This window comes from Tamandua tetradactyla, chromosome 22 (genome assembly GCF_023851605.1).
Source record: "Tamandua tetradactyla isolate mTamTet1 chromosome 22, mTamTet1.pri, whole genome shotgun sequence".
Lineage (NCBI taxonomy): Eukaryota > Metazoa > Chordata > Mammalia > Pilosa > Myrmecophagidae > Tamandua > Tamandua tetradactyla.
Genome location: NC_135348.1, coordinates 27,632,405 through 27,657,810, shown reverse-complemented (window position 1 = coordinate 27,657,810; position 25,406 = coordinate 27,632,405). Strand labels below are relative to the sequence as shown.

Genomic DNA, 25,406 nt, shown 5'->3' with positions numbered 1-25,406 from the left:
AAGTTTCCCAACTTCAAACAATAACTTTCTACTAACCAGATCATTTACTTACTACACCCAAATTTTGGACAATTACAAGGTAATATAAATTATGCTGTAAATAAAATTTCAAAAAAAATTCATCTATCAATCTCCAAATAAAACCCAACTGGTTTTACAAAACATACTGAAAGTTGGTCATTTAAGAAATTCATATTTGTAACATAACATTTATACTTTTATTAATGACATCATCTGAAAAATGTAAATAATTTCCCCCTAAATGCAGTAAATGTTTCACGTCAGACTTGCTTACTCCTGAAAAACTAGCAATGAATTTTATTCAGGTGGTACTTGATAGAAGTAGTAATTACTGTGATTCCTAATTATTCTTGCAAAAAAAATGACATTTCTCTCAACTAACACACTAAGTATAGAACACTACTAATATCAATATCCAAAATATCACTTACAGAAATTTCCCACATTTTCAAACATGCTCTCAAGATACTAAAAAAAGCCAGCCAGAAACCACCCTTAAATTTAATATGCGAAAAAATTATTTACTTGGATATCTATGTATAATAAGATGACAGATTACGCTTGGGAGCTGAAAAGAGGTTTCTTTTTTTGTTTGTTTGATTTTTTTTGTTTATTTATTTATTTGTTTATGGCACATGCAGGCTCTAGGAATCAAACCAAGGTCTCTGGCATGGCAGGCGAGAATCCTGCCACTGAGCCACCACTGCACTGCCCTGTTTGGTTTTAATTTTAAGCTGAGGGGAAAACTCATTTAAAAGCTAGGAGCCATTTTTGTTAACAAGAAACACAGACTTAAGTTAGACCATTTATCTTAACTTAAGGGAAACTACATCAAATGAATTCTTCTAAAATACAAATGTAAAGTGAATATCTACCTACGTTCTTGGGAAAAAACTATAAAGTAACCTAAACACAGATCTTTTACACCAAGAACTCTTTTGAAAATGCATATTTCTGTGGGTATATTTTAAGCAGCATTATATCCCTTCACACTTGAGACTTCTTTGTGGGAAATTACCAGCTTCTCTAAACAAACTTAGATTGAATGTAGTGGTGCTTGCTCCATATGTGTATAGGTGTGTGTGTATAATATAGTATATAATATATAGTATATTTTCTGAGATATGAAATCACAGGGATTTGCCAGGATGGAGAAAAACATGCAAGCTTAGTCTTTATCTCATAATAAGAGAGAAACTATGAAGATGAACCAGGCGGCTGACATCCTACACACTATTATCTGTTTTGTTGTGGTTCTGATGTAGTGACTGCTAGGGTCTGTGGGTAAGGTCACATCCTTATAGGTATAGGATCCTATGAGAAAGAAGAAATTTCGTCTATCAGCCACCTGAGAAGAGGCAACTCTTGCTTCAGGAGATAACAATTGAAGAGGCTGGTTTTATATTAGAGGGTGGTAAAAAATTGTTTTGTCTTACTCCAGGGAAGTCATGTTAGGAAGAAAAGATAAACCTAATACAAAAATTCTTTTTGTAGCTAAGCCTGAAGATACTCTGTGAGTGACCCTATGATATTGAACGTAGGCCTGGAAAGGTAGGCTCCAAAAGTAACCACATATTTTGTAGCTCATAAATTATCCTTGTATTTATCTTTGATAGTTCCCAAACCATTAGGAGAATATTTTCATGAGTTATAACTTGATCTAAGTGTGCTCTTGCTTTAGATGAAACATGCAGTAGAGAACAGCAATCTGGAAGTAATAATTCAGGAAATGTAGGAGACCACTTGCAGTAGAGTGAAAAAATCAGCTGTGCAGTGTTAGAAAACCAGAGGGTGACATAGTGTGGACCGCCCAGAGATTTCCTCAAATGCCAGGGAGGAGACAAAAGACTGTACATTCAATGGTGAAGCAGGCTAAGACCTCAGGCCAAACAGAATTTAATGGAAATTATAATCTCATAAACTAGAATTCTAGGTCATACTGCTTATTTTTAATACTTAAATAAATATTTTACCATCATATATAGAAATTTCGGCATCTGTATCATCTTTCTTTGCCTTCGATAAGATCCACCTGTAAATAAAGTTGAAATCAAATGTATGTCATTAAAAACAAAACTGGCAATTTATAAACACACTCTATATTAGAAACACAAGAAAAGACTTCTTAACACATTCACTTTTCATTAAAAAATGAATTATTACTTAGAGACTAAATCAGTAAGCCTATATATATATTTCATCAAGGTGTTAAACCAAATTTGGAATCTACAGTTTCCTAGTCGTATGATCAAAGATAGCCATGCTAAGTCTCAGTTCACCTGTAAAATGGAGATAAAGATAGAACTTATCAACCTACTTAGGATGGTGTTGGACATAAAATGATCAATAAATATTAACTTTTATTATTTTTACAGATATTTAGGAAGGAACAGTAACTCAGATTTGTCAACAGTAATTAGATTGGTAATATCTGTCCTAGAAAATGAAGAAATGTTATAGATTTTCATCTTTCATTCAGAATTCATTTCTGTATTTTCTTATATTAATGAGCAACTACTCAAATTAAACATTTCTATCAATAACAAAAATGTTAAGGTATTGATTTACATTGTCAACAAATAAGATACTTTAAAATTTTTTATGGTTCTGTGGCACAGGGACTTTTCATAAGCCAATAAACCATAACTTCAGAAAAGCTAATCAAAACAAGAAAAACAATTTCTTGAATGAATACTCACCTAGCTAACCGTCCACTATCAAAGGTTTCTGTAAAATATACTTCTCCTTTAGGGTGAGGTGTCTTATATTTAAACTGGAAAATATATATAAAAAATTATTAATCTTCACAAATATTTGAGATAAATACTCTCACTGATTAAGAACCTAGTACACAATGTACATACAGGTAATACAGATATGAGGTGACCTGGTCTCTGAACTCAAAACTTTGTATCTTCGTGGTGGTAAGATACCCCAAAATATAATACAATGATAGCAAAAATACCATATGCCCAAATGGAAGATACACTGACTCCTAACACAGGAGGAGTGGGATGAATTAGAGAAGACTTATGACACATTTGACCTGGCCTTGAAAGGATTCTAATAAGTAATATTTGCAGATAAAAATCATTAGAGTCAAAAAAAGGTGGCATGATCGAAAGTATCTAAGATGAACTCCCAATTTCAACACTTACTACAAAACTACAGTAACCAAACACTGTGGTACTGGCATAAAGACAGTTTACACAAACCAATGCAACAGAATTAAGAGTCCAGAAATAATCCACACACTTATGGCTAACTGATCTTCGACAACAGTGCCAAGAGCACTCAACAAGGAAAGAACCGTCCCTTCAACAAATGATGTTCAAAAAACTGGATTTCCACATGCAAATGAATGACCACATCATAACAAAAATTACCTTGAAATGGATCAAGGACCTAAATGTAAAGAGCTAAAACCATGAAACTTTGGAAGATAACACAGGGGAAAATAACATAGGGCTTTGGCAATGGATTCTTATATATGATACTAAAAGCAGGAACAAGAAAAGAAATGAATAAATTGAACTTCATCAAAAATAAAATCTGATACATCAAAGAACCCTTATCAAGAAAGTAAAAAGACAATCCCCAGAATGGGAAAAAATATTTGAAAAATCATATATTTGATAAGGGTTTAATATCTGAATATATAAAGAATACCTACAACTCAACAACAATTAGACAACCCAATTAAAAATGCACGAAGGACTTGAATATATATTTCTCCAAAGATATAAAAATGACCAATAAGTACATGAAAAGATGCTCAGTATTCTTAGTCATTAGAGAAATACAAACCAAAACCATAACGAGATACCACTTCATAACCACAAGAATGGCTACTTTTTCAAGAAGGGAAATAAGTGTTGGGAAGGAGGCAGACAAATTAAAACCCTTGTACATTGTTGGTGGGAATGTAAAATGGTTGAGCTGCTGTGGGAAGTAATTTGGCAGTTCCTCAAAAAGCTAAATATAGAATTACCATTTGACCAGCAATTCCACTTCTAGGTTATACCCGAAGGAATAGGAAACAGGGGCTCAAACAGATATTCATACCCTGTTCACAGCGGAATTATTCACAATAGCCAAAATGTAGACACAATCAAGTGCCCATCAACAGATGAATGGATAAACAAAATGTGTATATACAATGGACTATCATTCAGCTATAAAAATGTAGTTCTGATACACGCTACAAACATGGATGAACCGTGAAAACAGTATGAAATATGCCAGACATATAAGGACAAAACTATATGATTCCACTAGAATGAAATATCTATAATAAGTATATTATCAGAAACAGAAGACTAGAGATTATTGGGGCTAAGACGAGGGGGGAATGGGGAATACTGCTTAAGGGATAATATTTGGGGAGGTGAAAAGTTGTTGGTAATAGTAGTGTAATATTGTAAATATGCTTAATGCCACTGAATTGTATACTTAAGATGGTTAAAATGATTAATTTTGTTACATATATGTTACCAGAAAAAGTATATGATGAAAAACTTAGTATGCATGCAGTTCAGTTTAAATGTAACTTTAAAGTTGCACTGCTAAGTTACTATAGGATGATGATACCTGAGATTAGGAACCCAGAGAAGAAAATGGTCCGATGGCAAAAAGAGATCATATTTTGGACCACAAATAAAACTTACAACTGCCATTTGGAAGCAGCTGCAACAACAAACTTTACTGAGTGCTTTTTATTTGCAAATCATTGTTACAAGTGTAATGTAAATGTTAGCTGCCACGGTGTGGTGGTGGTGGTGGGAGTGATTTCTGGGGTGGGGGGGAAGCTCCTTTAATCATCACAATACTTCCACGAGGACCATATCATTATCCTACTCTTTTTACATAGGATGAAGCTGTGGTAGAGAGGCAAAGCAACTTGCCCACTGTTAATACAATTAGATAATTTTAGGGCTTAGCTATGAACCCAGACTGTCTGGCTCCAAAGCTTATATACTTAACCACTACTTAAAAACCTGCACTACATAATACTGATCAACAAAGTAATTTAAAAGATAATGTATTGATAAACAATTTGAAATGATGATGAATGAATAAAATTTTGCCTTAAGGTAAATTAAGAGATCAATCTGGGTCCTTCTTGAATCATTCTTTTGTGGTTTTATCTGTATGATTATGAGTTTTTCCTTTCATCCTTTAGGAAAAGGATGCAGAAGTACTTTTTCTATTCTCATTGTCTCTGATAACAGGTGTTTTTCTGTTTCTTTAAGAGAAGAAACCAACAATTAAACAAAATTCCACATAATTGTTGATAAGGTCAATATTCAGCCACCAAAATTACCACTCTTTGTGAAGTTTACTTAATTACAACTATACTGCTCTCTATATTTTCATGGATTGGTAAAACAGGCAATGGCGCCACAAGAAGTTACCTTCATTTAGACCATTTCTAAAATCATCTGGACTCCTGTTGTGCCCTTTCCCTTTCTTTATACTTTATTTGTACTTTTTCAAGTCTAGATTATTTGTGCTCTACAATTAGAAGCATCAAAAATCATTCTTTTCCACTTCTTATCTTCTTCTGAAATTATCACCAAATAGAGTTAAGAGTGGTAAATGAGTGCCAATTTCTCTGAGGTTCCACCCTCCAAAGATCCTTATAGTAGTTATATTTAACTAACTCATTAGTACTTTTGAATACTTATTTTCTGTAGATCACAGAACTAGGTATTAAAAGAAGTATGTTCTTACTGAGCTTACAATTTAACGGGGGGAACAGAATATTTACCTGAAACACCCAAATAACACTTACAGTGGTAAATACAAAATTCTAAAAGGAAGTGAAGCAATGAAGTCTATAAACTGTACAATGTGCCATTGACCATTTAAACAATAACCAGCACAATACAATTAATTCTTTCTCACCATCAAAAGATTTCAGATCATTACATTATTATATATGAATATTCCTCAATAAGAAAGCTCTTATGGAATTTTCTAGGTGTACAAAACTCTCTATATTAATCGCCATCACAAAACATACATGTTAAAAAAACATACGTTAACAATGCAAACACATAAACACAGGTCATTCTTACTAAATGAACACCTCATTGTCACTTCCCTTTCTATTCATACTCCTTGTTAGCATTTTCTTTTCTCAGAGAATTAAGAATAAAGTCTACTTACTTTCCTTCTGGGAAAACTGAAAATTATATTACCCGTCCTTTTACCTGCAAAGGGCTACGAATGTCAAAAATAGGAATGAAAACTTTTCTCTTAGCTAAAGTACTCAGTTCTTTTTAACCAGTGACAATCTTCTATTCTGATAGTAAAAGCCTCCTGTGTACATGTTTGGTAATAAAACTGTGCTGTTAGGTACCATGCCTCAAAGTAAGAATTTCTAGTACATGGACACTCAAAAAATAAAGCAATAAGATAATTGAAAAATAGCAATGTTTTTCTATTTATTTAGAAAGCGAAAAAACTAGAATTGAAATAAATCTTAAGAGATAAGTCATTTCTATGTATCATATAAAGATTCTTAACACTTTTCTCAATAATCGTACCTCTGAGGAAAGTTCACCTTCATTAACCTTAGCCTCTTCTGAGTTTTCATCAAAGTCTTCCATCTCAACACTATCATCCATATGTTCAGCATTAACTGAGATGAGTAGAAGACCCAACCATAGCCAAAAGCCGTGAACATGCATACTGATTATCTGTGGAGTTAAAAGTAATCAGTGAAAATAAAACAAAGTTATGATAATTATATTTAAATGTACTTACAAAAAATAATTGATCCTAATACCTCCTTTATTCCAGTATGGTTTTAAAGCAAATCATTAGCAAGATTAAATTGAAATTATGCTTTGAACATCTGTTCCTATGAGATCTGAAGTTTATATGTTTTTGTTAAAAGCATAATTTCATAACCTTGTTCAGATAGCTGCAGCTTTCTTCCAAAAAGAAAGAATGAATGCAATGATTATTTTCCAAAAAGAAAGAATGCAAAAAGAATAAATGAATGCAATAATAATCACTTAGATAATAGTAATTATTAAGTTCAAAAAATTTGTGGAATTTGTACATTGTACATTTCACTATTATTATACACTCTAGGCACTCCTAGATTATACCATCTCGATCTTTAACATCTATCTTTCTTTCTGATTTCATTTATGTCCCCAACCCTCCTCCCTCTATCATTCTCACATGCAGCTTAATTCAGTGTTTTAACATAATTACATTACAGTTAGGTAGTATTGTGCTGTCCATTTCTGAGTTTTTGTATCCAATCCTGTTACACAGTCTGTATCCCTTCAGCTCCAATTACCCACTATCTTACTCTATTTCTATCTCCTGATGGTCTCTGTTACCAACGACATATTCCAAGTTTATTTACTAATGTTGGTTCATATCAGTGAGACCATACAGTATTTGTCCTTTAGTTTTTGGCTAGTCTCACTCAGCGTAATGTTCTCTAGGTCCATCCATGTTGTTACATACTTCATAAGTTTATTCTGTCTTAGAGCTGCATAATATTCCATCGTATGTATATTCCACAGTTTGTTTAGCCACTCATCTGTTGATGGACATTTTGGCTGTTTCCATCTCCTTGCAATTGTAAATAATGCTGCTATAAACATTGGTGTGCAAATGTCCGTTTGTGTTTTGCCCTTAAGTCCTCTGAGTAGATACCTAGCAATGGTATTGCTGGGTCATATGGCAATGTTAATTTTTTTTTAATTAATAAAAAAAAGTTAAAAAAAAATTTGTGGAACCCTTTCAAAGAAAGAAAGAAGTCTCATGGTTTCTAAATGCTGACTTAAATTATTTTTATTATGATGTTGTTTAAGTGTAGACAAACATACAAGGATAAATTTTATAATTATAAAACCAAAATACCTTTATATATAAATACTAACAAAACTAAAGAGAAAATTTTCAAGCTTAATGTGTTTTGATGAAATCAAATCAGTGCTAAAGGGAACTTCGAGTATATACTCCTCCATGTATATACTCATGTGTATACTCCTCCATGTAAAGAATGTGGGAGTCATAACTTCTATATTTACAATAAGAAAAAGCTGAAAAACTGAAAAGCAGCAACTCTTCTTAAAGCTGTTACAGAATTAAGGTCACAGAGCAAACCACTGCTCCAAAAATTGGCTAAATAGGCAGACAGAAAGAACAATACCTTATTTGGGGAAGAAACCTCTGCTGGAGCCAGACTTCAGTAGGAATATATAAAGAGTAACTGACATATACCTGGAGAGTAAGTGACAGATTGAGATATAAAAACTCCTAGAAGGGAAACTTTGGGGAAGATGGAAGAGTAGGGAGTGTCAGGACCTAGTCCTTCCATCAAAACAACTATTAAACAAGCAGGAACTGTCTGAAACAACCATTTGGAAAATCCAGAGACTAGAGGACACTGTACAGCATCCAGGGAACAGTAGGAGGAAGAGACTAATAAATTATGGAAAAGAACTGTAACTTGTGCTCTCCCTGTGGCAGCTACCAGTGCACATTCTTAAATCTAGCAGCAGGCTACCACAGGGTCAGTCTTTAGGTAGTTACATAAAATCAAATTCAATAGTACATTAAAAGATTTCAACACCATGATCAAGTAGTATTTGTTCCTGGTATGTAAGGTCAGTTCAATATAAGAAAAAAAATTACTGTACTATACCACATTAACAAATCAAAGGGGTAAAAAACATGATAATCTCAATCGATGAAAAAAATGGCATTTGACAAAATTCAGCACCCCTTCTTGATAAAAACACTTAGAATATTAGGAATTGGAGGAAACTTATTCAACACGATAAAGGACATACATGAAAATCCTATAGTTAACTTTTTTTTTTTTTTTTTTTTTTTTAGTTAACATCTTAATAGCGAAAGACTGAAATCTTATTCTTTAAGATCAGGAACAGGACAAGGATGCTCACTGTCACCACTGTTGTTCAACATTGCACTCGAAGTTCTTGCCAAAGCAATTAGACAAGAAAAGACAAACAAAAGGTAACCAAATTAGAAAGAAAGATGTAAAACTTTCCCCATTTGCAGATGATATGATCCTATTTACAGATCATCCTGAAAAATATACAAAAAAGCTCTTACAGCTAACAAATGAATTCAACAAAATAGCAGAGAAAAAGATCAATGTAGTGTTTCTATACATAAACAATGAATGACTGGAAGAAGAAATAAAGAAACACATTCCACTTGGAATGGCAATTAAAAGAGTCAAATATCTAGAATAAATTTACCATGAATGGAAAGGACTGGTATGCAGAAAAGCACAAAACACTGCTAAAGAAATTTTAAAAGATCTAAAAAAATATAAGAATATTCCACATTCATGAATTGGAAGACTAAATATTGTTAAGATGTCAATTCTACCCAAAGAAATTTACAGATTCAATGCAAACTCAATAAAAATTATAACAACTTTCTTTGCATAAATGGAAATGCCAATCATTAAATTTATATGGAACAGTAAAAAGCCCTGCATATTTAAAGTCATCTTGAAAAGAAAATTGAAGTTGGAGGGCGCACACTTCCAGATCCTAAAATTTATTCCAAAGCCACCATAATCAAAAGGCATTGTACCGGCACAGGGACAGATATATAGACCAACAGAATCAAACTGAGAGTTCAGAAATCAACCCTGATTTTTATGGCCAACTTATTTTTGAAAAAGTAGCAAAGATGACTCAATTGGGAAAGAAGAGATTTATCAACAAATGATATTGGGAAAAACTGCCATTTGCAATAAAAAGAAGGAAGACCACTATATCACACCATATACAAAAATAAACTCAAAATGGTTCAAAGACCTTAATTTAAACTAGAAATATAAAACTCCTCAAAGAACACATACAGAAGCACATTCATTACCTTGTGTTAGGTAATGGTTTCTTAGAATTTACACCCAAAGCACAAGAAACAAAAGAAAAAAAAAATAGATAAATAGAATTTCATCCAAATTAAAAACACTTGTTCCTCAAAGGACTTTATCATGAAGTAAAATGGCAACCTACACAATGGGAAAATATACTTGGAAACAACATATCCAATAAAGGACCTAATAATATCCAGTATATATATAAAGAAATCCTTCAATGTAACAACAAAAAGGCAAACAATCCAATTAAAAAATGGGCAAAAGTCTTGAACAGACACCTCTCCAAAGATACACAAATGGCCAGAAAGCACATGAAAAGGTGTTCAACATCATTAACCACCAAGGAAATGCAAATCAGAACCACAATGAGATACCATTTCACACCCATTAGAACGGCTGCTATTTTAAAAAAATGAGAATAAGAAGCACTGGAGAGGACATAGAGAAATAAGAACAATCATTCATTGCTGGTGACAATGCAAAATGGTGCAGCCATTCTGGAAGACAGTTTGGCAGTTCCTCAGGAAGCTAAGTATAGAACTACCATATGATTTGGCAATTCGACTACTAGGTATATACCCAAATAACTGAAAGTAGGGACCTGAACAGATATTTGCATGCTGGCTTATAGCAGCATTTTTTATATTTGCCAAAAGATGGAAACAACCCAAGTGTCCATCAACTGATGATATATAAACAAAGCGTGATATATATATATATATATATATATATATATATATATATATATATATACACACAATGAAACACTATTCAGCTGTAAAAAGGAATGGCATCCTGATACATGGAGATAACATGGATGACACCTTGAAGACATCATGCTAAGTAAAACAGGTCAGACACAAAAGAGCAAATACTGCATGATTTCAATATTTTGAAAAAATTAGAATACACAAACTCATAGGGTCAGAATCTAGAATACAGGTCACCAGTGTATGGGGTGGGGACTGGGAATGGGAAGTTAAGGCTTCAAATGTATAATGTTTCCATTCAGAATGAAGGAAATGTTTTGGTAATGGATGATGGTTTTAGAAGCAAACACTGTGAATGCAATTAACAGCACTGAAATATGTATCCGAATGTAGTTAAAAGGGGGAAATCTTAGATTGTATATATTATAACAGAATAAAATTTTCTAAAAAATCTTTGGAACAGTAGTTTCCTATACAAACAGTGAACCTAAGTCCCAACTGTGGACTTCTAATTAATAGAACAATTTTTTAAATGTGCTATCATCAGTTGTAGTAAATGTTTCACATCAAAGCAAGCTGTTGTGGTGGGGTGGTATATGAGAATCCTGTATTTTATGCATAATTATTCAGTAAACCCACATCTTCTTTAAACAAGGAAAAATAAAAAGAATTAGCTCCTATCTTACTGTTGGTGTGTTTAGACCATCAACATTTAAAATGACTACTTATATAACTGGGTTAATGCCTACCATATTTATAACTTTCAATTTGTTGCCTTGTTTTTGTTTCTTTCTTTTTTTTTGTCGTCCTTTCATTTTGCCTTCTCTTGCTTTGAGCATTTTATATGTTTCTGTTTCTTACCTTTTCTTAGCATATCAACTATACATTTTTAAAGAATACCTGGGAGCCTAGTCTTGGCCAAGAGGAGGCAAAGAGGTAGCGAAGGAGGGGTGCCTAAGGGAGGTAAGGATGGGGGAAAGGGAAAACCAAACATTTTGAAATATACCCAGAGTACTCTATCTTTTTAACTATATTTCTATATCCTAACTGAACTGGGGAAGAGAAATACCCCAATCCAAACCCTCTTTCCTCTCTGTCTCAGCTAAGCGATGAACAAAAAAATGAGAAGCACTTGTGTAGGTCACATGTCAGAGGTCCAGGCTCACAAAAATTCTGAGACCTAATCATAGGATTACAGAACACTTCCCACCCCCACCCCTCCCTATTCGTTACAGCACTTGAACAGGGCTCCCTTTCATTACAGGAGATTCCAGCTGAAAAGAACTGCAAGGCCCAGACCCTATCTAAAGAATCTCTAAGGAAACACAACAGGGGAGACAAAAATAAGAACACCAGAAGAAACTTGAGCCTCTGAAACATACAGCTACAGCAAACAGTAAACACAGTCTAACTCTTAATTAGGCAAACCTCATGCTATAGGTACATTTACCTCGGTTCCTTTTACTGTCACATCTGGCTCTCAAAAAATAACAAGGCATTCTAAAAAACAGACAAAAAACAAAAAAAAAATCACAGTCTGAAGAGACATGACAAAGAGCAATATTCAGAGACGTCAGAGATTTTGGAGCTATAAGACTGGGAATTTAAATAACTATGATTAATATGCTAAGGGCTCTAATGTAAAAAGTCGAAAACATGCGAGAACATACAGGTAATGTTAGCAAAGAGATGGCAATTCTAAGAAAGAATCAGAAGGGAATGTAAGAAATTAAAAAACAACAACACTGTAACAGAAATGAAGAATGTCTTTCATGGGCTCACGAGTAGGCTGGACATGACTGAGGAAATCATCAGTAAGCCTGAAGACATAGCAACAGAAATTTCCTAAACCAAAAAGCAAACAGAAAAAAGGCTGAAAAAATTAAAAAGAATATCTACTGTAGGAAGCTATAAAAAGTATAAGATATGTGTAATGAGGATACCAGAGGGAGAAGGAAGAGAAAAAGAAACAGAAGAAATATTTGAAGTAGTAAGGGCTGAAGATTTTCCAAAATTACTGACAGACACCAAACCACAGATCCAGGAAACTCAGAGAATACCTAGCAGGATGAACATTTTAAAATCTATATCTGGGAATATCATATTTAAACTGCAAAAAAGTATTGACAAAAATTGTTTTGGAAGAAGCCAGAGGAAAAAACACCTTACCTACAGAGGAACAAAGGTAAGCATTACATCAGACATCTTCAGAAATTCTGCAAGCAAGAAGATAGTATAACAAAAAAGTGCTGAAAGAAAAAAACATACCAGCCCAGAATTCTGTATTCCATCAAATTATCCTTAAGAAATGAAGGAGACTAAAAGCTGTCTCAGATAAAAATTAAGGGAATTTGTCACCAGTAGATTTGCCTTGCAAGAAGCTTTGAAAGAAATTCTTCAGAGAGAAGGAAAAAACAGAAGTGAGAAACCAGGATCTACATAAAAGAAAGGAGGAACATTTTGAAGAAATAAATTAAAAAGAAAATCTTTTATTTTTCTTATTCCTGAGTGTGCCAGCTTGAAAGGATGTATGTACACTGGAAGAGCCGTGCTTTAATCCTAATCCCATTTTGTAAAGGCAGCCACTTCTTCTCATCCCTATTCAGTACTGCATGTTGGAAACTTTCATTAGGTTATCTCCATGGAGATGTGACTCACTCAAGAGTGACTGTTACATTGGATTAGGTAGAGGCATGTCTCTATCCATTCTAGGTGGGTATTGACTACTTTACGGGAATCCCATAAAAGAGGAAATTTTAGAGAAAGCGGGAGATTCAGAGTCAGCAGAGAAGGATGACAGAATGCTGCAGAACCACAAAGCAGAGAGTCCACTGGCCGGTGACTTTTGGAGATGAAGAAGGAAAACATCCTGGTAGCTGGAGAGGAAGCGAGCAGATGATGCCATGTGCCCTTCCAGCCAAGAGAGAAATCCCGACTGTGTTTGCCATGTGCCTTTCCACTTGAGAGAGAAATCCTGAACTTCATCAGCCTCCCTGAATCAAGGTATCTTTACCTGGATGCCTTAGGTTGGTCATTTCTATAGACTTGCTTTAATTGGGACATTTCCACAGTCTAAAACCTGTTAACTTTTGCAATTTATTAAATTCCCCTTACTAAAAGCTGTTGAGTTTCTGATATATTGCATTTTAGCAGCTAGCAAGCTAAAATACGGAGGAGTGTCTAACAGATAACATTTTGTTCAAAATATAGCTTATGGATAAGTGAAAAGTAAGACTGCAATGCAATAAGGGAAAGGAGAGAGGAATTGGGAATACTTTGTTATAAGGTATCTATACTACCTGTGAAGTGGTATAGTATTATTTAAAATTGAACTTAGATTAGTTGTACTACAAACTCTACAGCAATCACTGAAGGAATTCTTTTAAAATGTAAGTTGATATGCTAAGAAAGATAAGAAACAGAAACATAAAAAATGTTCCAAGCAAGAGAAGGTAAAAAGAAAGGATGACAAAAAAACAAGGGAAACAAACTGAATGTTATAAATATGGTAGTAATAACCCAATTATATAAATAATCATTTTAAATGTTAACGGTCTAAACACACCAACAGTAAGATAGGAACTATCAGGCTGAATAAAAAATTACATTTTTATATGTTGGGAATATGTATATTGTTGGAGGGAATGGTGAAGCTCTTTGGAAAACAGTGCGGCAGTTCTTAAAATGTTAAGTAGAGTTACCATATGACTCAACAATTCCACTCCTATGTATCTGCTGAAGAAATGAAAATAGATGTTTGCACAAAAATTCATACATGCACATTCAAAGAAGCAATTTTTTTGGATCTTTTTAAAACTTTCTATTTTGAAATAATTTTAGATTTTCAGAACAGTCGTAAAATATTGCAGAAAATCCCCACACACTTTCACCCAGAGTTCCCTAATTTTAACATCTTATCCCACCTTCGGACATTTATCAAATCTAAGAAATAAATATTGGTCAAATATTATTAACTAAACTATTGGCTTTATTCAAATTTTACCAAATTTTCGACCAATGCCATTTTTCGTAATAGCTACAAAGTTGGAAACACCCAAATATCTATCAACTGATGAATGAGTACACAAAATGTAGACTATCCACCCAATGGAATGTTATTCAGCAAATAAAAAGGAATGAAGTACTAATACATGCTACAGCATGGGTGAACCTCAAAAACATTATGTTAAGTGAAATAAGCCAGTCACAAAAGACCACATATTATATGATCCCATTTATGCGAAACCTTCAGATTAGGAAATCCATAGAGTCAGAAAGGAGACTTGTGATTTCCTAGGGAAAGGTGAGGGAGAAAGGGCTGATAGGGACAAGGTTTCTTTTTTTGGGTAATTCTAAAATTGGAATATGTTGATGGTTGTTCAACTCTGTAAATATACTAAAAACCACTGAATTGCACACTTTAACTGGATAACCTTGATGGCATGTGAATTATGTATCAATGAAGATGCTTTAGAAAAAGAAACAGAGTATAAAAAGCATTTTTCCATATAGTTAGTTAAAATTATTAAAGCCCATTTTAATCAGATCCAACTTGACAGGAATGTGTGGATGAGTTAGTCTTGATTTCTTCTAAAGTGGCACTAGAAAAAACCTTAAAGTTTACTTTAAAAATGCATGTTTTTAAAGTATAAAAGAAAGGTGTAACTGGGATAGTAAATAAATTTAATGAAACCAAATTGGCACAATAACAAGAAGGTAGGGTTTTGTGCATGTGCAATTTTTCATTTACTGGCACAGAAATTAGTGCATTTGCAGATTATTTATTAATTGTTAATAATCCTAAAGTTTCAAAATAAGAACTTTTCATGATTTATACAATGATGTAGATGGAGTTTTAACATGCTATCACAACATCTGAGTTAAACAGAAATGAATTAAGACAATAATAGTAGTAATAATGAATATTAATACTTTAGGTCCATATCCTTTCCTTCAAAATGAGTGGTCATTTAGGTTCTCAGTAATTACTTTGTTGAAAGTATATATTCTAAGTACGATGATTGAGCTTTGGTCTACCAGGCTGCTAGGGAAGAATTAAAGAAAAGCAAGGCAGGGAATTCTCTGTCTGGAACTCCACTCCTACTTCAATCAGAGCAATCCAATTTTGTTTTCTATATTAGATTTCTTCCTAAATGCCCTTCAGAAATAGGTGACAACAGTTCAGGAGAAACGCTTTAGAAAACCCTGCCTTAAAAGTTGGTTTCTTTCTAAAGTTTTATGACTGTGATCGTACATTTGTATAAAGGAAAGAGCTAATCTAATTTCTGCAGCTCAGTGTGTGAATAGGTATTTCCAATGTACAAGGAAATAGGGAAAGATTTTTTAAAACTTGCTCAACCCATCTGTCACGGCAGCCAGCGGAGGGCAGTAGCAAGGGCCCCCGCCTCCAGGGCTGTGAGGGGAGCAGGGTGCACATGTGGGCGCTTCACCAAGCACACAGGATGCATGCGGGACAGCACCCAGGAGGTGTGCACTTCGCCCTGTGAGAGCAGCGAGCCACGGACCTGCTCGGGCTTCAGGGACAAGCGACCCTGGACTTCGTCAAGAAAAGGGTGGAGACACACATCCGTGCCAAGAGGAAGAGGAGATGAGCAACGTCCAGCCGCCAAAAGGAAAGAGGCTACATAATAAAAGCTTTACAGAAAAAAAAGTTGCTCTAAGTCACATGACTGGAAATGTGAATACGAGATTAGAAACCATAACTTTTCTTCAACATAGCATGCTACCTCTTATTTCCATTTTACCTTTACTACTTGACTATAGCTTACTGATTAAGCCATGGAAAGAAACCACAAAATTGGTACCAGAATGTATTTTCAAACATCTTGGAAATTTTCAAAATGTATATTATTATTAGCACTGAGGGATGAAGGTATCAATTCAGAAATGGCCATATCTATTTTACTATGGAAAAAATACTTTAAAAAACCCATAAATAGTTACAAACCTTCTGCAGACAATGCAGCTGTATAAAATAATGGTCTCCATTCAGAAAACTATACAGTCTGAAGTTGCTATTGCTATTTCTTTTTTTTCAATGTAATTTTACTGAGTTATCTTCACCCACCACACAATCCATCCAAAGTCTATAATTAATGGTTCAAAATATGCTATTTTTTTAAATCAGAAATATAGAGCTAATAGTTTCTGCTTAATTCTATACTACTTTATCACTATCGATGATGCATCATATGAAAATTTGAAAATTGGATTATGAAGCACACAGTATTCCTTGGAAGTCATGCCAATATATCATCAAGCTCCAAACAAAACCATGAGATTTAGCACATCTCATTTCTTAAAAATGAGATGATTTAGATAATGCACTGAAACCTTGAGAGACCTGATGACATAGTAACATTTAAAAAAACAAACAAACAATGGAAATAACAAGGTTATGCAATTTCAGTGCTTTAAGAATTTGTTTATATAGGTATAAGGTAGACTGTTTAGTGCTGATGCTATTCCCTTCCCACTTTACAAATGTATGAAAATGATAGCAAACCCAGTGTTCTAAGCTTGTTCGAATTTGTGGATTCCTTATTCTACAATGGTTGCTTAAATACTGAATTTCAGTTGTGACATCATAAGGAAGAAGGGAGAGACTGAAGAAATGCAACCATTTACCAACCATGTATCTTTGGTCTTGTGTATATTCTCTGCACTGCTTCTCGGCTGGTCATTAACAAATTCAAGTACAAGTAACTTTAGTCATAGTATAAGATACAATTCTCCCCAATCTTTGAAACCTGGATCAAACCTTGTAATCTGATCTACCTGAAAGAGTTCCACCAACATCACCTAAAACCCTCACCGAACCTCTACTTCCAGCCCCCAATCACAGATCATAAAGTAAATCATGTTTACTGGTATTGAAGTAGTTAATGCCCAACTGTACATAAAAGGGAGACAGAGCATTGAAAGAAAAGACAATCAATCACAGGATACCTAATATCTGTTGTAAACTAGGATACACTGCCAGTTGATCACCAAGGGGGATAAAACTAGACTATATATTTTTTGGTGCTAGGTGTGACCAGTGAGTGGGCCAATTACCAGCCCCTGACCATGTGTATGCCATTGCCAGCACTGGCCCATAAAAACTTCCCACGAGCAATTCTTCATAACCTTTCCCTTTCCAGTTTGAGGCAGACAATTTGGTGAGCTATGTTGGAAGATGGCAGAGTTACAAGGCAGAAGGGACTCTGGTCCTGAATCACCACTTAGAGGTGACCCACCAGTCATGAGGAACAGGAGAAATGCTAGTGTTAAGCTTCAGAGACTTTATTTTCTGTATGAGCAGCTGGCATTTCCTTAACTAATACATACTGTTAACTAAAACTGAATTTCTTTGAAATACCTCAAAAATAGAGCAAAAAGTGGGAAAAACATAAAAATGCAGAAGTATTGGGAAATGCAATGAATGAATGACAGAAAAAAGTTAAGGAAGGAGATGCAGATGTCACCAAGCAACTAATTAGGATGAGTTTGTTGTTGCAGCAGAATTGCAACAATTAATTTAGCAGAAGGGTTTTTAGGTAAAAAACCCTTAGGTTACCAGAAATAAACTGAGTTAGTTTTCATTCTCCTGTAAAAATCTACAAGATCCTTTGTGAGGGATGGGGGTGGGGGAGTACCTTTTCTAGAATTTAACTTGTAGGAAGATTTTCGGGATGAATCATTACATAATAGATGCCTTTAACTATAGTTTCACAAGAGACAGAAATAATTACATTGTTGCTTCTAACACTGGCCTTTTAAAGTTTAGGGCTCATTGTTAATACTTAAAACAGTAAAATTATTTCTGTAGGGAAAGGAGATAATGATCCAGAATGTTTTAAGCTTTGTGATCCAATTTAATACAGGGGAGTACATCATATTTTGAAATTCTCTTCTATGTCTATGAAGAAACGTTCATTTTAATTTTAGCTTTTTTTAATGGAATCTTGCTATAGGCATGCTACATTTTCATAACTTTATTCATAACTGACTTTAATAGAAAAGTAAACAGAAAAATTAGAAGAGTTTTGTGTTACCTTATCATGAAAAAAAAAAAGACAAATTTTCACCAAAATTGGAAGGCATTTTTCAAATTATCTGGCTATCTGGCACATCGAAAATTCATTTTGTAGGCTCAGGAATGAAGTGGATAGGTAGAAGTACAGCAGCCTTCTGTTAGATGTCGTGTTTAAATAATTAGCAAAACAGTCATGGCCCACATCTCAAAGAGCTTAGCATTTAGGATGGAAGCTAGATGTTAAACAAACAACCCAGGTATAATATGTAACTATAATAAGTTTAGTGACTAAAAAAGTAAAGAAAGTTGTCACCAACATTAAACGGGAAACAGTTTACATGGTGAGGAAGACGTTAGGAAAATCTCTTTAAGAAAGTAAGATTTAAAGTGAGATGTGAAGGATAGAAAGGATTGATTTCCCTAGGCCAAGGGAGAGAATGAAAGGGAGAGAGTGGAGCAAGAGTAATAACTGTTTTTGCGTACTTGTTGTGTTTCAAGCATATTAATTCCAATCTATAGAACGTCCTATGGTAGAGGTATTAGTATCTTATTTTACAGATAAGGAAAGGGAGACTCAGGGAGATAAGTAACTTAGCCAAGGCTACACAGCTACTAAGAAGAAGAGACAAGACTTAAAGTTGGGTCTAACTTCAAGCTTTACATTCCTCACATCAAGCCTCTAAATTTAGGAGGTTTAAGTACTTTATTCTCACTAAACAGCTAGTACATGCTTAAATATTTTCTTGCTATGTTTCATCCTTTAGACATACATTCCAATTTGTGTGGGTTTTGTATTTTCTGTTCATTTTAAAAATCTGCATCTAATTGTATTTTGTCATATAAGCTATATATTCTATCTATATAAATAATGCCTACGTTAACTGTTAATATTTCTAACTTCCTATGATAGACAAAAAAATGGTTTTCCAATTCTTGAATCCTGTGACTGTTACCTCACACAGAAAAAGGAACTTTGCTGATAGAAGTCAGATTGCTAATCACTAGGCCCAATGTAACAACACGGGCCCTTAAAAGTGGAAGATACTTGCATGCTATGAACTATATTTAACAGTAATATCTTAGCAGTCTTTTCATCAACAGTAACGTGTACCATGCCAATACTAGGGGTAAATAATTGGGGGGGGGGGGTAATAAGGGCTATAGGGCGTTTTGGGTTTTCATTTTTGTGTCTGTCATTTTTCTCTTTGGAGCAAGAAAATTGCCTAAAATTGTGATGATGATTATACAACTAAGTGAGGATAGTGTAAAATATTAATTGTATACTTCGGATTAAATATATGATATGTGAATATTTCTCAATAAAATCTGCAGATTCAAAAAAATCAAATCTTTAAAATGTAATGGTGAAACAAACCTATTTATAATTATGTCTAAGCATCGCCCTAGAGAACCTCTTTTGCTGCTCAGATGTGGCCTCTCTCTAAGCCAAACTTTGCAACTAAATTCACTACTCATGCCCCAACATGGGACATGACTCTCAGAGGTATAAATCTCCCTGGCAATGTGGGATTGAGAATGCCTTCTTAACCAAAAGGGGGAAAAGAAATGAAACAATATACAGTTTCCACAGTTAAAACATTTCAAATAGAGTTGAGAGGTCATTCTGGACGTTACTCTCATGCAAGCTTCAGCCAGATATTACAAATTGCCATGGTATACCATGCCCAACCAACAGTATTCCTAAAAACCCTAAAGAATACCCTGGGCTCTATCCAAGAGGCTGAAAATTTTTTACTTAGTAAGTTTATTTTTTCAGAAACTTAAGGCCTCCAGATTGTTCCTATACCAGACAAGCCCTGAAACCCAGAGGTACCAGTCTCTCCAAGAACATCAACCTGGTTCATTCCCCTACCTGTGTAAGAGCGACACCCTTTCCAGCACACAGTTAAAATGTCCTTGCCCAGATATCCCTGAAGACTGAGAGAAAGATTAAATGAGAGAGAAGAGGTAGAACTGAAAAATTAGGATTTAGCAAGTGATTATGATTACTGAATCATTACATGGATGTTCCTTTTTAGTTTCCAGTGTAATGGAATAGCCAGAAGGAAATACCTGAAATTACTAAACTATAATCCAGAAGCCTTGATTTTTTTTGCATGGGCAGGCACTGGGAATCGAACCACGTTGTCCTGCATGGCAGGCAGGAATTCTGTCACTGCCACCATCGCCCGCCCCAGAAGCCTTGATCTTTGATAATGATTCTTGAACTATATAACTTTTATCGTGTCACTGTGTGACTGTAAAACCCTTGCAACAGACACACTCCCTTTATCCAGTGTATGGGAAGATGAGTAATAAAATAAAGACATGCTTGAAAAGAAAATAGGTCAGGAGTATGGGGAAAATAACCCTACATAAACTATGGACAGTAGTTAGAGCACTACTCTAATTATCTTTCAATCAATTGCAACAAATATAACTACTGTAAAAAATAACTACACACAAAAAAAGTGACATCAATGGTATCAAATTTCCCACAACAATGCAAGTGTTGGTGATGGGGTGGTGCATGGGGAGCCCAAATTTTATGCGTGATTGATTTGTAAACCCGCAACTTCTCTAATAAAAAATTTTTTTTAAGTTGAAAAGAAAGGCAGAATGGTCAGTCCAGAGAAATACGACAGAAGAGGCAAGGAGATTTGAAGAATAAGAGAGACTTCCCCTACCAATGCAGGCCTTGATGATGGAGAAAGAACCATAAACCAAGGAATGTGGGTAGCTTCTAAAAGCTGAGAACTGCCCTCAGCTGCTAGTCAACAGAGAAACAGGAACCTCAGACCCATAATTGTAAGAAACTAAAGTCTGTCAACAACCTGAGTGAGCAAGAAAGCAGATCCTCTCCCCCTAGAGCTTCTAGTAAGGAATGCTGCCCCGTTAGACCCCAGATAGACTCGACCTACAGAACTGTGAAATAATAAAACTGTGTTGCTTTAAATTGCTACATTCATGATGATTTTATTCTGGCATCAATAGAAAACTAACTTAATTCTGATTTGTTTCCATATCTTTGAACTGTTCCTACCATCAAGTCTTAGTCGATAAATGCAAAGGCATTTTTCAATAATTCAACTGCCTGAACTTGATGACCATGTACTGCCTCCTTCTTGGAATCCACTCTCCTCCCCTGGTTTCCACACTACTATTTCTGATTCTTGATTCTCTTCCTTTTCTCTGCCTGTTCCCAGTCTTCTTTACAGGCACTTTCTCTAATCAGTTTGAAATGTTGCTGTTTGTTAGGATTCTGTCTCAAGGATCCCTTCTTTTCTTATATTACACATTCTCCCTGGTTGACTAATTATACTTCTTGCTTCTACCTTAAAGCTAGCTAAGGACTCCCAAATCTCATCTACAACTCAGGGGTTAGTTTTTAGCGATCCATTTTGAAGGCTGTCTCAAAGCCTCTATTAATTTGAGCTTTTCTTTCCTTCCCAAACATGCGTCTCTGTTCCCATTAACACCCCCTCATCAACCAAATCAGCCAGTTACTCCGTAATCATCTTAAGACAGTTTTCTTATTCATCTCTTAACATCACTGGTAACTAAATCCACTAGGGTATTTCCTGAATGTCATCTTCTTTCTATCCCCATGGAATAGCCTTAATTTAGGAACCATCATTTCTGAAAAAGATTAGTGAAATCTCATTCTGGTCTTGCCAATCCCCTAATCATCCTGTGTCTTCTGGTTAGCATGATTTTTCTAAAAACACAAATTTTAATTTACCACTCATTTATAAAAATGATCAATAACTCTGTGTACTTATCAGTGTACATTCTACCCTTTCTAAGCTTCATGATTTTTTTCACTAACACTCACCTATTTAATACATTCACGCTTTTACATATGCTATTTCTTCTAACAGAAACGCCTTCCTGCTTTTATTGAGTTTAATGGTAGACTTCAGGACTTAACCAACATTGATATGCCTCAGGAGTGGTTTTGAAAATCACCTATATTGAAAGTTTTAACTATATTTAGTTAAACTAAAACTTTCACTAAATTAAAACTTTCTAGTGGTTTCAGTTACTGAACTAGAGAATAACATAATAAAAGGTACACTGCGGCAGTGCAACGGTGACTCAAGGGCAGAATTCTCGCCTGCTATGCCAGAGACCTGGGTTCAATTTCCAGAGCCTGCCCATGAAAAAGAAGAAAAAAGTACACTGAATATGGCACCAATACACCAAGATTCTAGTTTTATTATTAAAAGGGCAAGTGATTAAAACTCTGGGGCTTTTTTCTCACTTATCAAATGAAAGGTTGAACTAGTTGATCCCCCCAAAAGTTAACAATTCGAGTTTTCTAATTAAGAACCCTAAAACGTGTTAGGTACCGAAAGGAGGCAGTAAGGCTAATTTAAAGTACTGACTTCTAGAGACCCATCAACCTACTTTACATCATTCACACACAAATAATTAACCTTATCAACTAGATAAATAAGATGAAGATACAGAATATCTTATTCTAAGGATTTGGGGAGAAGGTCTAAATGTGATTGGAAGATCAAACTGGTTAGAAGTGAAGGCAAAACTAAACTGAAATGAAGTCAAATTTACAATTAGCAAAAGGAGGGCTGCCTAGCGAGCTTAAATGGCCTATACACAGCGATGTAAAAATGTAAAAGCAAGCAAAACCATAAAACTACAATCAAGACTTCGCTGGTTCTTCTGCATCAAAAAGTTTCCATATAAATTAACCTTCTATTTCTGGCTTTTTCCAACGGCCATTCGATTTATTCTTTTCTCTCTCTCCATCCTGAGCTTTGATGCCATTTGCTTTTAAATCCCAAGCAACTGCCTCCTCGTTGCTTGGGACAGATACTATAAATAAGATCTGCTAAAGTGTCTGAATGATTGTAAACAGGCTCTAAGCGATAATGAGTCCCTAGTAATTAGGGTTTCATTGGATTCAACTCAATCCTCTCGCTCCCTCCCGGAGCGGCGCACCCTGGGCTCCAGGCGGCTCACCCAGCTGTGAAGGTTGGGTGCCTTCGCCTTTACAGAAGGGGGAATTGCGTAAGCTGAGCCTCTGTTGTTATTGTGTGCGATTTTGCGGGGAGGAGCCGGTGGAGTGAGCAGCCCTCGGACGCCCCCAGGGTCCCCCCTCCCCCGAGACCCCCAGAGAGCGCGCACCCAGGAGCTCGGAACGGGACTGAAATGGTAACCGCTGGAATAACGGCCTCGATTCCCTGCGGCCCCTCCGCCCGCAGGGGGCGGCCGCGCTGCCGAGGGCCCCCGGCCTTCCCCGGCCTTCCCCGCCCGGCGCCCGCGCCCGCCGGGACGCAGCAGGTGACATGACGGTTCTGGACGCCCCAACCGACCCGAGGTGGCGGCAACTCCCATCCTCGCATCCACGAGGCCGGGAGCGTCCACCCAAGGGCCTCGTTCGCTGCCGCCTCTAAGCCGAGCCCCCGGAACTCTAGGGCCACCCCCTCACCGGCCCCAACCTGGGTAGCCTTTCGGGTGGCCAAAGAAGTGGGTGCGGCCCGGGAGACCTCACCCGGGGGGAAGCGGCGACGACTCCGACTCCTCACGCCATCCCGGGCGCAGAGGGCTACGGAAGGGGGGCCCCCGGGGCACGCACCTGTCCTGCGGGCCTGTTTTCAGCAGTGGCAGCTCAGATGTCCGAGTCGCTGCCACTTGGTCCCGGCGTCTCGCCAAACCGACCCGCCCGCGGCCGCCCGGGAGCGACTGCTAACCGCGCATGCGCGTGCGGCTGCCGGCGGGGAGGAGGCGGCGGGACGCTGGGGCCACGCGCACCTGCACCGAGGGGCTCAACCGCCGCGGAGGGGCGCCGCGCAGTGCCCGGCGTGAGCGCTGGCGCGGCCGCCGCAGGGGGCGCCCACCCGGCTTGTGGCCGCGCCGCCTCCCCTCGTCTCGGTCGTCGTAACGTGGACCGGGCTTCAGGGTTGCCAAGGAGGGATTCGTCCTTACTGGACCAAAGACTTTCCTCCCCGGAACGTCCGCTTTCCCTACAGCAGGACAATTGTACCTTCTACTGCAAAATTACTGCATCCTGAATTTGTGTATATTTTTGAACAGCGTCCAATATTGGTGCAATCTATAAAAGCCTTAGGCTTTTCCGAGAGTTTGACATGTTAGGAGATAAAGTCGTTGTGGTCAGTAGGGACGCTTCTCATTTCCTATCTCTACGTAAAAATGTCATATATAATTAACATAATGAGTATATAAATAGTAATCGACACAATTATATAATGCATCAATCATATAAATGTTTTTTTTTTCTTTCTGACAGTGCTGTTAAGGATTGCTTACATTGGGTTTTGCATTCATTATCTCTTTTAATCTTCACAGCCCAGGTGAGGAAACTGAACATACCTTGTCTGAGCTTACACAGCCAATGAATGGTGAAAACAAGGTTCAAATCTAGATCTGTCTCGTACAGCTGGTAGTTTTAACCAGTAGGCTAAAAAGGCAGCATAAGCAGTGTTAAACCACAGGCTTCTTTGCCCATAGATGTAGGATTATGCAGCTTTTACTACTACTATTATAGTGAACTTTAAATTTGGTATAATCACGATTTAAATTTTACTGCAACTAAAACATTTAATTGATGAGTCCAAGACCTCGTTTAAAGAGTCTCAGATTAAGGAATAGACAGCTTTTATGTAAACTATATGCCAAAAAATCACTAATCATTTTCACATTGTTCAATAATAAATTCATAATTCCTAGACTGTTAATGCCATCATTCCCTCCC

At 36.2% G+C, this 25,406-nt stretch overlaps 1 protein-coding gene across 3 annotated transcripts in view; it reads right to left on the bottom strand.

Annotated features, from left to right (window-relative positions):
• Positions 1 to 24,413, bottom strand: part of CLGN (calmegin) — a 66,568-nt gene extending 42,155 nt beyond the window's left edge. Inside the window, exons 1-4 of one of the 3 annotated variants that reach the window (XM_077139978.1) lie at positions 24,270 to 24,413; positions 6,573 to 6,725; positions 2,721 to 2,794; positions 1,995 to 2,053 (exon numbers count right to left, since the gene is read on the bottom strand). In XM_077139978.1, coding sequence (XP_076996093.1) covers positions 1,995 to 2,053; positions 2,721 to 2,794; positions 6,573 to 6,716 — 277 coding nt within the window. In that variant the 5' untranslated portion in view covers positions 6,717 to 6,725; positions 24,270 to 24,413. Of the gene's footprint in view, positions 1 to 1,994; positions 2,054 to 2,720; positions 2,795 to 6,572; positions 6,726 to 23,653; positions 23,782 to 24,132; positions 24,231 to 24,269 lie in introns of those variants that run through there. The other 2 variants (XM_077139979.1, XM_077139977.1) reach the window with 2 other exon arrangements.
• Between the last annotated feature and the right edge of the window lie 993 nt (positions 24,414 to 25,406).